Source organism: Colossoma macropomum, unplaced genomic scaffold (assembly GCF_904425465.1).
Source record: "Colossoma macropomum unplaced genomic scaffold, Colossoma_macropomum, whole genome shotgun sequence".
NCBI classification, from domain to species: Eukaryota; Metazoa; Chordata; class Actinopteri; order Characiformes; family Serrasalmidae; genus Colossoma; species Colossoma macropomum.
Window position 1 is genome coordinate 7,476,382 of NW_023494784.1, and position 13,550 is coordinate 7,489,931.

At 39.0% G+C, this 13,550-nt stretch overlaps 1 protein-coding gene across 2 annotated transcripts; it reads right to left on the reverse strand.

The window, feature by feature from the left end:
• Positions 1-4,557: 4,557 nt before the first annotated feature.
• On the reverse strand, positions 4,558-11,836 carry LOC118809678 (zinc finger protein 501). 2 transcript variants are annotated; one of them, XM_036573207.1, is made up of 4 exons: positions 11,538-11,836; positions 8,858-9,036; positions 6,794-6,974; positions 4,558-5,576 (listed from the first exon to the last, which is right to left on the reverse strand). In XM_036573207.1, the coding sequence occupies exons 1-4, from the start codon at positions 11,572-11,574 to the stop codon at positions 5,080-5,082; spliced, it is 894 nt and encodes a 297-aa protein (XP_036429100.1). In that variant the 5' UTR covers positions 11,575-11,836; the 3' UTR covers positions 4,558-5,079. The 2 variants fall into 2 exon arrangements, with proteins under 2 accessions (XP_036429100.1, XP_036429093.1); XM_036573200.1 differs by having other exon boundaries at positions 6,782-6,974.
• Between the last annotated feature and the right edge of the window lie 1,714 nt (positions 11,837-13,550).

Consider the following 13,550-nt stretch of genomic DNA (forward strand, 5'->3'; position numbering starts at 1 on the left):
AATGCCAAGCATGAGCTAGAGGGGTCTAAAGCCCCCCAGCACTGGGCTGTGGAGCAGTGGAATAGTGTTCTCTGGAGTGATGAAGCTCCATCCAGTACCTTTGGGATGAGTTGGAGTGACCCAGAACTGATCATCCAGTATCAGTACCTGACCTCACTAATGCTCAATCAAATCCTCACAGCAATGTTCCAACATCTAGTGTAAAGCCCTTGCCGAATTTTTATATAGACAGATGCACATATGTGTGTGTGTGTGTGTGTGTGTGTGTGTGTGTGTGTGCGTGCTTCATTACATACTTTCAGAAAAAGGTTTACATTGACAAAAATTCAAACATTTGTTGTCATTTTTAAACAAACAGACAGACTAACACCTATTATGCAGTAATATGGAGAAGAAAACTCTGCCCTCTGCTGGTTGTGTTGGATCGTCATTCGTTTCCTCGTCGGGGAATATTAGGATTAAAATCACTGAAAGCTGAAACCTCTGTGAAACGTGTGGTCGAGTTACATACAAGCTCAGCAGCGATGAATAGAATACAGTACCAGAATACACTGCTCAGCCTCGTCACTGTGAAGGTGAAAGCTGAACTACCAAACACGGCCTGGTGCCGGAGCCGCTTCGTGGGCTTCATGGATTCACCGTCAATTAACCATTTGGAACATGGACACAGTCTGAAACTGAACTGGATTTGGGGGCAACACGGCACCTTATTTTATACAACCAGTAAGATGCATCACCTCCCATTCATTCTAAACCCTTGTGTGGTGTTGGGGTCTATGGGTCCATTTTCAATGTTCACCAAAATAAAAAATGATTTATTATTTTTTCAGCCTCAGATTTTTTGGCCTTTGCTCATTTTTCTGTGAAGAACATATAAAATAACCCATTTTCAGTGTCTTCACTCTGTTCACCCCCACACATTTATATTACACATGTGGTGTTGGGTGAACCCGTGGTAATAAAAGTGTGGAGGTGCTGTGTCCTTCACTCTGTTCTCCTTCTACATGGCCTGCTGTTAGTGTGTGTGTGTGTGTGTGTGTGTGAGGGTGGACAACATGGACAGGCTGCTGATTGGCTACAGCTGCTAAAGGAGAACCCTACGCTGGACACTTGTGATATTTTAAACATCTGGTATTTTTACATAAATTGTTATGGTTATTATTTAACAAAGCAATAATGCGGTGGGTCCACCAGACCACTGAGTAACCAGCACATCAACACCACACAAGGGTTAAAGGGGAATTCCACCAATGTTTCTAAATGCCTGCATAATTCAGTGGTTGACATCATTCAGAGTGGTTTGGTGTGAAATGGTTGATTGTAGAGACTCAGATGTCTTTACAGTGGTGGTGATAGGAACCAGGGGTCACCATGACAACAACACAAATATAGACATTTTATTTACTATCCAACACCACCAGTGAACCTACACGAGAGCTTTACATTTACATTATTTTGCCTCACAACACTAAAATACATTTTAGGTCAAATCTTCTTTTGTAAAACTCTTGTAAAACAGTGTCTCAAACATCAGGCAGTGAATTCATAACCATTTCCTGTAGTAACTTTCTGTGAGGGAGCTTTTAGAGGTGGACGTCTGGTTCCTATCACCACCACTGTGAACGGAGCATTTCACACCAAACCACTCTGAATGACCCTGTTTATATCTCAGCCATTTAATAATGCAGAAATCTTGAAAAGTTGGTGGAATTCCCATTTAACCTAGACTTTGAATGCAACCAGCAGGGGGCAACGTGACCACTTTGATTTCCTTTAGGAAACCAGTAATATAGTTGTTTGTAATCAGTCTGTCTGGTCTGCAGGTTGAATTAAGAATCAACTGTATATAACACTGTTTAAATACTCCCATTGTCCAAAGCGCAGAAGTGCACACAACGGCCCTTTTTCATCAAAGCTGCGTTACAAAAGCGCAGATTTGACCACCTCTAGTGACGTACGAACTTCTCTGCATCTGATTTGTGAAATTTTTTTACAACGTGGAAATGAACCGGGATTTGAGTGCAAATGATGAATTCATTTGCGTGCGCTCATTTTATGATCATATTTGACCGAACACATCTTTGCATAAGTTCATTTCCAGGAAACCTTTGAGGAAGGATTTCATATTCCTCAGTAATTAAAGCAAAACAAAAGGTTCTCGGAAGTAGGACAGTGATTTGTTAACGCACAAAGCCCCAGTCGAGAACTGCATAAACACCAATGGAGCCACCTCAGTAATAGCTTAGAGTTTTCTAACTGTACTGTGCATATTAGTGCTCTGATTTCATGACCCATTAATGTGCAAGGGTCCCTATGAGGGTCCACACAACGTCTCACTGTAATAACTACAGAACCAAATAATACAAAGCAGTGAATGTGAAAAAGGCTTTAGATTAATAACTGAACAACATGCCTTCAGTTTAAGGGGTGTGAATAAACAGTCTGATGCAAATTTACACCCCAATAAAGCCCAACGCTGCAACAAGAGCGATGGTTTAATATTAAAGGGCCCATATCATATTTACTTAACAATCCTGATGTAGTATATAAACACTGATAAGGTTTTTGAAGCACTATTCACTCCCGACTCCATACAGTCCATATGTGGAAACTAAGCTGATAAACAGCCTATTTTAAATTCAGTTTTTCTGATGTCACAACACACTTACATATACCCTCCTATTCCGCCTATAGCAGTTTAGCCCCGCCCGTTCCTGCTGCAGTTATAAGGAGTGTTTCAGCCTGGACTGCCCTTCTGAAAGAGGCAACCTATCAGAACAGAGCTCATTTACATATATCAGTCTTAAAGGCGCAGTAACAAAAACAGCCTTTAATTCTAAAGGCTGTTACACACCGAATGTGACTCATTCCTCTGATTTATTTGGACTGATAACTGATGACATCTTGCACATCAAACAGCAAAAATGCAACATTATTCACCCTCTGTTGGTTTTTTTCGCCAGCGACCAAAACTCACTGACCAATCACGGTCATCTCTGCTGTTGGCATGACGACAACCAAGATAACAGAGCAGCTGTGTTATAGAAAACATCCTGAATGAGGTGGAGAAACTCTCCGCTCTCCTTCCGCTTTTCCAAAGTGGAAAACATCCTGCACACAGTCACAATATATAATTTTTGATTTATAGGATATTCTGCCCATTTTTCACGGTAAAAAAAACAACGAAATTACAAAAAATCGCATTGTATCCGGTGTGTAAATTTTGATGCAAAAAAAAAAACACATTTTCGTGTTGTTTTTTTTTCCGCATCGCGTCCGGTGTGTAACGGCTTTAAGGAATAAAGAGAGGATGGAAAATGGTCATGTTAAGAAAATTAATTATGCCCTTTTTTTGGTACATGAACACATATAAATGTTGTAAGTGGACCTCAGAGCAAAAAATGAAATATAAAAATAAGTTAGTAACTCAGTTGACTTAACATTTTTAACATTTTAACATTTTTAGTTCTTGAACTTCTAATAGTGAGTGAGTGATTTATGCTCTGTTGTTATTCAATGAGCTCAATATTTCAAGGCGACTAAGTTACTAACCTTTCCAAATTAAAACACTGCGTCATGTTTTAGTGTGGGCAGCTGTGGTGCTGTTTGGGGTTATTATGGTTGTAATCTAATGCAGTGGTGCCTTCTCTCCTCCTGAAGCTCTACCGTCCTGCAGGTTTCACCTCCAGCCCAGATTCCAAAAGCCTGATCCAGCTAATCATGGACTTCTGAACACAGCTGAGGTGTGTCATACGGATCAGGTGTGCTGTTAGAGGTGAACAGTGCAGGAAGGCAGATCTCCGAGCGTAGGGGTGGTGCCCGCTGTTTCAGAGCTTCAGTAAGTACGATCACAAACATGAAATGAACCAACAGGCCACTGTAAATCTACTGAGCTTGTTTTTCTCTCGAGCCAAACTTACCAAAATGTTCAAAGTACTTGCATGTTTTAAATCAGAGCTCTGTTAACAAATCCCTTCAGTTTCACACACAGCTACATGTAAAGAGCAGATCCTGAACTTGCATAGTTATGTTTTCTGTAGATTTTAGAGCGCTTAGAGTTACACAACTTAACATGAACCCGTACGGAATCATTTCACTATAAGCAAAGACAAACACAATGAAACATTCAGACACTCAGCTTTCAAAAAAACACTCACCACCGTTCAAAAATTTGGAATCACTGTTTTCAATAATACACAGTCGCAGACGCGTTTAGTAATATTGTATACGGATCATTTTCTACATATATAGTTTTCAGATAATTAGTAGGAAGCTGTAAATGTTAGACGTGTCCAGAGTGAAGAACAGAGCTGCAGATACTGAACTGACTGAAAAGCTGTAAAACATTCAGAATGAAGTTCTAATAAAATTAATATTCAGAATGAAGGTCTAATAAAATTAATATCAAGAATGAAGTTCTAATAATATTAATATCTAGAGTGAAGTTCTAATTAATATCTAGAATGAGGTTTTCATAAAATTAATATCCAGAATGAAGTTCTGACAAAATTAATATCCAGAATGAAGTTCTGATAAAATTACTATGCAGAATGAATTTCGAATAAAATTAATATCCAAGTTCTAATTTAAATTAACAGAATAAATATTCTAATAAAATTAATATCCAGAATGAATTTCTAACAAATTAATATCTGTAATCAAGTTCTGAGAAAATTAATATCTGAAATTAAGTTCTAATAAAATTAATATCCAGAATACATGTCTAATAAATTTAATATCTATAATGAAGTTATGAGAAAATGAACATCCAGAATGAAGTTCTAATAAAATTAACAAATTTAATAATAAAATTAAATGATGCTTTTAAATGCTTATATGAAATTTCTATAAATAGTAAATGACAGTATATTATTTATCGTTTAATAACTTCTTGTTGTTTACCCCTTACAAAGTTGAAATATTGAATAAAACATAACGTTGAATTTATTTGAATCTACACTGTTTAATTATTATGGACTATGATAACAGTTATTAATATGTAGGTGACTCCAAAACTTTGAACAACAGTGTGCATGTAGTGCAAAGACAGATGTTCAGTGATGTGCATAGAACCAGGCGTCACTTTGAGGGCTCCAGTTTGGTCTTAGCTCTGGTTTTGGAGCGAGTCTTCACCTCGGAGGGGTACGTGAAGTCCGCCCCGTGGGGCAGGAACAGAGGGTCCTGGGCGTCGTCCTCTTTCTCCCCCTCCTCCTCCACGTCTGTGTCCGGCTGTTTGCGGTGCTTCTCGCAGTGCTTCTCGAAGATGGACATTTTGTCGAACATCCTGTTGCACACCTTGCAGTGATAGATGCACTCGGCGGGCCGGAGGCGGAGCTTCAGCCGCAGGTAGGGGGAGCAGACGAAGGAGTCCGAGCACACGCTGCAGCGGAGCGCCTCAACAGCGCCGCCCTGGTGGCTCTTCTCATGCTGCCTCAGCACTGAAACTGACCTGAAGCTCTTCCTGCATTTCACACACACGTGCCTTCCCTCTCCTGACTCCAGGGCCTGATGGGACAGCAAGTGGGCGGAGCTACGGAAGCCTTTGCCACATTTCTCGCACTTATAGGGACGCTCACCTAGGAGAGGGCAACATGACAACTTATACAACAGGTAATTTCAGATAGATAGATAGATAGAATAACAAACGGACAGATAGATAGATAGATAGATAGATAGATAGATAGATAGATAGAATAACAAACGGACAGATAGATAGATAGATAGATAGATAAATAGATAGATAGACAGATAGACAGATAGAATAACAAATGGATAGATAGATAGATAGATAGATAGATAGATAGATAGAATAACAAATGGATAGATAGATAGATAGATAGATAGAATAACAAATGGATAGATAGATAGATAGATAGAATAACAAATGGATAGATAGATAGATAGATAGATAGATAGATAGATAGAATAACAAATGGACAGATAGACAGATAGATAGAATAACAAATGGATAGATAGATAGATAGATAGATAGATAGAATAACAAATGGATAGATAGATAGATAGATAGATAGAATAACAAACAGACAGATAGACGGGACGGACGGACGGAGAGATAGATGAATATATAGATAGATAGATAAATAGATAGATAGATAGTTTGAGAAATCCATTTTTAAAAATCCAGAAAACATAATGATAAACAAACAAGAAGAGTTTAAAGAGGAAGTCCACCCATTTTTCAGAATTTCTCCATAATTCAGTGTGTGAGATGTAAACAGAGTCATTCAGAGTGGTTTGGTGTGAAATGGTTCAGATGTCTTTACAGTGGTGGTGATAGGAACCGGGGTTGTCATGACTACAACACAGATATAGACATTTTATTTACTGTCCAAAACCACCAGTGAACCTACACGAGTCTTCTGAGTTTATATGGAATGTTAATGATGGTGAAATAGTGGTAGTGCTGCAGGCAGCATCATCAAAGCCATTTCATGTAATAACTTTGTGTGAACAATTCTAAGCGTTTCACATCAAACCACTCTGAATGACTGTGTTTACATCTTACGCATTTAATTATGCAGAAAATTTGGAAAATCAGGGGACTTCCCCTTTTTATACAAGCATAGTAACAAATCAGACCATGATACAATCATCTTATTTGTTTTTTTCCAAGTGCTTGATTTTCACTCTTGCTCCTCATTACACTGAACAAAAACAACATTTTTTGCACTTATATAATATTTTTCAGCTTTTAATTATTATATTTTAATTTGGGATCTTCTGTTTTGCTGTAATATTACATTTCTGCCGTTTCACTCACCCCTGCGCTCACCTGTGTGCTGGCGCAGGTGCATGATCAGCCCAGCCTTCTGGGTGAAAGCCTTTTCGCACAGCGTGCATTTGTAGGGCTTTTCGCCCGTGTGGAGCCGCTGGTGGGTCTTCAGGTGAGACGCGCGGCCGAAGCTCTTTCCACAGTCTGGACATTTAAAGGGTTTCTCTCCTGTGTGGATGGCCTTGAGGTAGAGGTGGGAAATATGACGAGATTTTATCATTACTGTGATAAATCTGAGTATGTTGTAGGTATGATCAGTACTCCTAGAACACCGAACAACTGCATCTATTATGAAAAAGACAGAAGAATATTCAGACCAATTATAGAGAGCCTGTAAACAACAACAACCAGCGTATAATAACTGTATAAACCGCACTGTAAGACTCAGCTTCTTAATTCTCATTCTTAAGGGAAAATTCCACAGATTCTTCAAAATGACTGTATAATTAAACAATTAAGATGTAAACAGAGTGATTCAGAGTGGTTTGGTGTGAAATGCTGCTCTACAGAAACTTACAGAATCAGAATTGTTTACAGTGGTGGTGATAGGAACCAGACGTCTGAAGAGTTTAAAGGTTGCGTATCATGAAAAATCTAACCTTCTATGCTTTTTTGCAATAATAGATCTTGATGCAGTATGTAAACATTGTTAAAGTGCATAATGTGCCACTAACTCAATCCATACAGTCCATGCATGGAAACTATACTGCAAAACCAGCCTGTTTTGTATTCACTGTTTCTGTGATGTCATCAGAAACAGTTCATTAACACATACACACCTATTCAGCCTATAGCGGTTTAGCCCCGCCCACTCACACTGAAGGCATAAGCGGCGGACTGCTATTTGAATGAGGCAGCGAATCAGAACAGAGCTCATTTCCATATATCAGTCTTAAAAGAACAGTAACAAAACAGAGGGAGATCTTAGAGGCACTAAAATATCCCACATTTTGTATTGTATTTTTTCTTTGAGGTGCAACTATATTTGTGTCGTGTTATGTGCCACAATGGTCATAAAGAGAGGTCATGTAAAAACACCACACTAATATAAAAGCACCTCAAGGAAAAAATACAATACAAAATGTAGGATATGAGCCCGTTAAGTCAAGTCAAATTTATTTATATAGCGCCTTTTACAACAGATGTTGTCACAAAACAGCTTTACAGAGAATCCAGGTCCCCCAGTGAGCAAACCTTGGCGACAGTGGCAAAGAAAACTCCCTCAACAGGAGGAGGAAACCTCGAGAGGAACCAGACTCAAAAGGGGAACCCATCCTCCTCTGGTCAACACCGGATAACAGCACAGACACAAAGCAGTATAAGTGGATGCAGTTTAACACTGCATCCACTTATACTGATGAGAGGGGGAGGGGGGGATAAGGGGGACACTAACTATCATAAGGGGGACAGATAGTTAGTTTAGTGCCTCTAAGATCTCCGTCACAGAAAGTTATTACACGAAATGGTTATGAATTCACTGCCCGATGTCTGAAGACACCGTTTTATGATACTTTTGACAGATTTGATCGATTTTGGGTCTAAAACATACTTTTAAAATTCATTCATGGTGGAGGGGTATATGCAGTGTGGTCCACGGCAAAGTAGCCCCCAAAGAAAACATACTTTTTCAGATTCTCCACTATTTTCCCATCATCAACATATATTCCCATATAAACTCAGAAGACTCGTGTAGGTTCACTGGTGGTTCTGGATAGTAAATAAAATGTCTATATCTGTGTTGTAGTCATGGTGACCCCTGGTTCCTATCACTACCACTGTAAAGACATCTGAGAAACGCTCCTTTCTCTACAGTTAATCTTTTCACATCTAAAAATGTGAAATATTGGTGGAATTCTCCTTTAAGTGCTTTTATTTATGGAAATTTTAAAAGTAAGCACTGTTCTCATAGTTCACAGGCTTTATTAAAAATGTCTTTTATTAAGTGCTGTTTTGCTGCAACACACACAAACCACAGAAGACTGAATATGTATTGCAGTAATGTGTATCGTGTACCCTGATGTGATATTTTGTACCATATCACCCCCCTGACCCCCCGTACTGTACCTTGTGGCGCATCAGGTGGGCGGGCTGAGTGAAGACTTTGTTGCAGACGCTGCATTTGTACCTCCTCTCTCCGGCATGCGTGCGCAGGTGCAGGGCCAGGTGGGTGGAGGAGATGAAGGTTTTGCTGCAGGTCAGGCAGGTGTGAGGTTTCTCTCCTGCGTGAGATCGTCGGTGCAGCACTAGGAACAGAGGACACAGAGGAACAGCTGATACAGCCCTGCTGAGAAACCCACAGAGACCATTACGTTCCTGATGGTCTTGCAATGTGTTTTGGCTTTTGGGTTGATATCACAGTGCAAAGGATCTTAATGAGGTTAACAAGCTGATTCTGAATGCATCTGATGGCTTCCTATTAGGATCTAAAGCTGTTCTATGTGAAACTAGTGGTCGCTGTTGGAAACCATTGGAAGCCAATTAACTATTAGAAAGTAAAACAATTAAGTTTTAACGCTGACGGTTTCTAACAGACCTTTTTCAGCAGGGAGGTGAAACGCTTGGTGGGCTTTTCTAGTGCATGCACACAGTGGTGCTTGTTGACAGGAGAGGAAACGTTTTATTACATCTTATAACATGTTACAGCCAATCTGCTGAAGCAGTGGTAGTCAAAGCAATACCTGACTTGGGCCCCCGCCCAACTTAAGTCATCACCTGCATCATCTGCAAATCTTCATCCTCTTCCAAAGTGAGGTTAACCTTTCCTACACGCCTCTTAATTCCCCTTACAGTCACCTGCTGTTAGCCCCCATGTTCACCCAGCACAGGGGTCGCAACCCAAACGTTAAGAAGAGCCATTTTGTCCCTTCAACAAAAATCAAACCACAACATTTTATGTCCATTTTACCATCTTGGCTGTCAATATGTCTCAGTATGTGCTGATGTTCTAGTTAGTATACTAGTATAGACTAAAAAATATAATATAAACAAAAACACAGACTTACTTTGCTCTTACTTTAAGCTTTAGTTCAGCTGTAGCTGCTTTTCTCGCATCTCTGGCAGGAAACTTTCTGCTAAAGTGGAACAGTTTCTTGTAAAATGTCTCAACATTTGACTTTTTACGAGACTGAAGTCAGTTTCTCGTTCTCCAGCTTCTTCTTTCGAATTTTCCCGCTCCACCTTAAATGGTACCTGAGGCGTCAGAATGAATCTGCTGCACCGTTTAAGGTGGAACGGGAAAATTACAATAAGAAACTGACTTCAGCTTTGCGACTTTTGAGTGTTTGTCAGTTTCTCTGTGCAGATTAAACCAGCTGGAGTGACTATAAACACAAATAAGTCCATTCATCTCTAAATTACCAATGTTTGTCTTAAATCTCTCTCTCTGCCGTTTCGTTGGCTACTAGCTAGGCAAGACTATAGTCTGTGTTGCTATGGTGACCAGCAGTCAGCGTGCCAACCTTCAGGGTTAAAGGGTGAATCAGCAGTTCTACATTAACTCCAGTGTTTAAGACCATTTAGTGTTAAACTGTGTTGAACGATCAGCAGAGCTTTATTTTACTGTAAAGGAGGATTATTTTATTTTTACCTACTAATCTGATTCTTAGATTTGAACCTTTTTCGAAACCTTTTCAAAAAGGTTCTATACAGAACCATCTACAACATATTCTCCATCAATCTGAAGAACCAATTAACTACGAAAAGAACCCTTTAATCATACAAAGAGTTCCTTGAGAGTTCATGGTTCTATATAGAACCATTTTCATTAAGAACCATCTTTTTTAAAAGTGTATAGAACCATTTCCATAAAGGTTCTATATAGAACCATACAGGACACATTCTCCAGCAATCTGTAGAACCACTTCACCATGCAAAGAACCATTTAAGTAAGCAAATGTTTCTGTAAAGAACTCATGTATCTAAGTAGAACTACAGAACCATAGCTTTTACTAAAGAACCATCTTTTTTAAGTGTGTAGGTGAACATATCATAGATTAATATACACTCTTAAAAAAGATGGTTCTTTAAGGGTTCATTAGCAAAGAAAATGGTTCTATACAGATCCATGAACACTCAAAGAAGCCTTTTCATGATAAAAGGGTTCTTTGAATGAAGAAAGGGTTCTAGCGAGGAATGTGTTGTATATGATTCTATATAGAACCTTACTGAAAAGGGTTCTATACAGTACCAAAAAGGGCTCTTCTATTGGAAGAAGGCTGATATGGTAAAAATGAAAGAAACCTTTTTCGTGCTAGAACCACATACGACACATTCCTCATTAAAACCCTTTCTCCATTCAAAGAACCCTTTAATCATGAAGAGGATTACTTAGGTGTTCATGGTTCTATATATATTAAATCAGAAGAACACTTTTTGGTGCTATACAGAACCCTTTTCAAAAAGGTTCTATATAGAACCATATACAACACATTCTCTAATTAATCTGAAGAACCATTTCACCATGCAAAGAACCCTTTAATCATGCACAGGGTTCTTTGAGTGTTCATGGTTCAATATAGAACCACTTTCTTTACTAAAGAACCCTTGAAGAACCACCTTTTTAAGAGTGCAGGTGAACATGCCACAGATTATTGTATCAGTAATGTACAGCATTAATTACTGTTTATCTTTATTGGTAAAGCAGTCTGGGGGGGGCAGCAGAGCTCAGCTGTCTGCCCTGTAAGCCCCCCAGCACATGCAGGATCTACCCTGGCGTTAAAGCACTGCATCCAGACCGAGCTCGTACCTGCAGAACGACGCGCTGGCAGCATTTTCTCTCTCATTAACCCCGAACCGGAGCGGGAGGAGAGGAGAGGCTCATGCTGATCTCGCTGCTGCAGGCCCGGCCATCACCGCCGCAGGCCGGAGCTCACTGTCCCCAACAACACCTCATCCATACACCGGCCCATCTCTGCTTTCTCTCCTCCACGGCTCCGTCCGCGGAAACGCGTCCGATACGGGGCGATATCTGACCGCACAGACCCCCACAGCACCGAGGAGGAAGCTGGAGTGAACACGCCCACCGGAGGAGCCGCACACGTCAACGAGTCAGGAACGAATCACTTCTTTTGAATCGGTTCGAACCGATTCGCCAGTTCAGAATTGAACTGAATCGAACGTGTCTCTAGCTCGGTGCGCCCTCTACTGGCCAGAGCTGAAATAGCTTAATCGGGTCAAAGTTGAACACGTTTGAAAAAAATAACTGTGTTAGATTAACATATTTAAATACATTTTTTTACATTTAAGCTGACAAAATTGTGTGTTTTTGCCCTTAATTCGGTTTTGGCTGGTTTATTTTCTATTTAACAGTACTGTAACAATACACAGCAAATTTGTGTTAAATCTACACTGTGAGTGTGTCAGTGTGTATGTAGGTCCACACAAATTTGGGTTTATGAAGTGATGGTATTTAGTAATAATAATAATAATAATAATAATAATAATAATAATAATAATATTTATTTATAGAGCACTTTTAATGCCGGTGGCAGCTCAAAGTGCTTTACAAACAGGTGATAATGTTAAACAGTCATACAAGAAATTGTAAGTATTAATTTAGAATCATATAAGAAAATGACACAGATCAAATTAGAAGATAAAAAACCACAAGACGTAGATTTTTAATTAAATGCTGAGTTAAAGAGATGCATTTTTAGATGCTTCTTAAAAGTGAGCTCTGAGCTTGACTGTCTAATAGAAGGTGAACTGAGCTCCACAGTTTAGAAGCAGAATAACTCAAAGAGTCTCTCCATGTTTTCTGTATTTTACAGAAGGTGCTTGTAGAAGGTCAGTATCAGCAGATCTAACAGTTACTGTTCCGCAATTCTTTCTGTATATGGGTGTAACACCCATACCGTGTATTTTTTGGAACTTATCATAGTTATACACACTCTCATGTACACACATGTTCACCCCCCATGTTCATATTTATTTATTTATATATATATATATATATATATATATATATATATATATATATATATATATATATATATTGTACAGTAATTCATGCTATACATATTCTTGTTCTATTTTATTACTTTGTTGTTCTATTTATTATTTTTGTTTATTATAATGTTTATCTTGTATATATGCTGCTGGAACACTCTAATTTCCCTTTGGGGATTAATAAAGTGTTATCTTTTTTGGGGAACTGTAATTTACTGGATGTTCCTTGTTTAGTTATTTGAGCTAAAACATCTTAAATGGCCAGGGTCCACCAGCAGGCCCAAAGTTTTACTACACACTTCTATAAGCTCAGAATAGCTCAGTCAGTTTGCACTGAAGTCCCTGTAGTTACTGAATAATAAGCCTTAGGGTGTAATAGGCCTGAGATTTTAAGGGGTTAACAGACTGTGGTTTGGTACAAAGCAAAATAACAGTGAAAATATGTACTTAAACACAAAGTTTTTGAGCATAAGTCTCTGCGATTATGCCTACAAAACACGTGTGCATAATAACAATACAATAATTTCTCACGTTTGTATAACTGAATTTAGAGGTCGGGATTACTTTTGTGTGTCCTCCCAAGCTTCTACCAGAAAACCTGAGTGTTTTTATGTCAAATAATAAGTCCAGCCTCATCACACTGACATTGTGATTGAAGGAATATGTGGCCAAAACCTTCTAAAAACTACTGATGACTCAGACATCCGGCAGTGCATTCATAACCATTTCATGTAGTAACTTTCTGTGAGGGAGTTTTTAGAGGTGGACGTCTGGTTCCTATCACCACCACTGTGAACAGTTCTGACTCGGT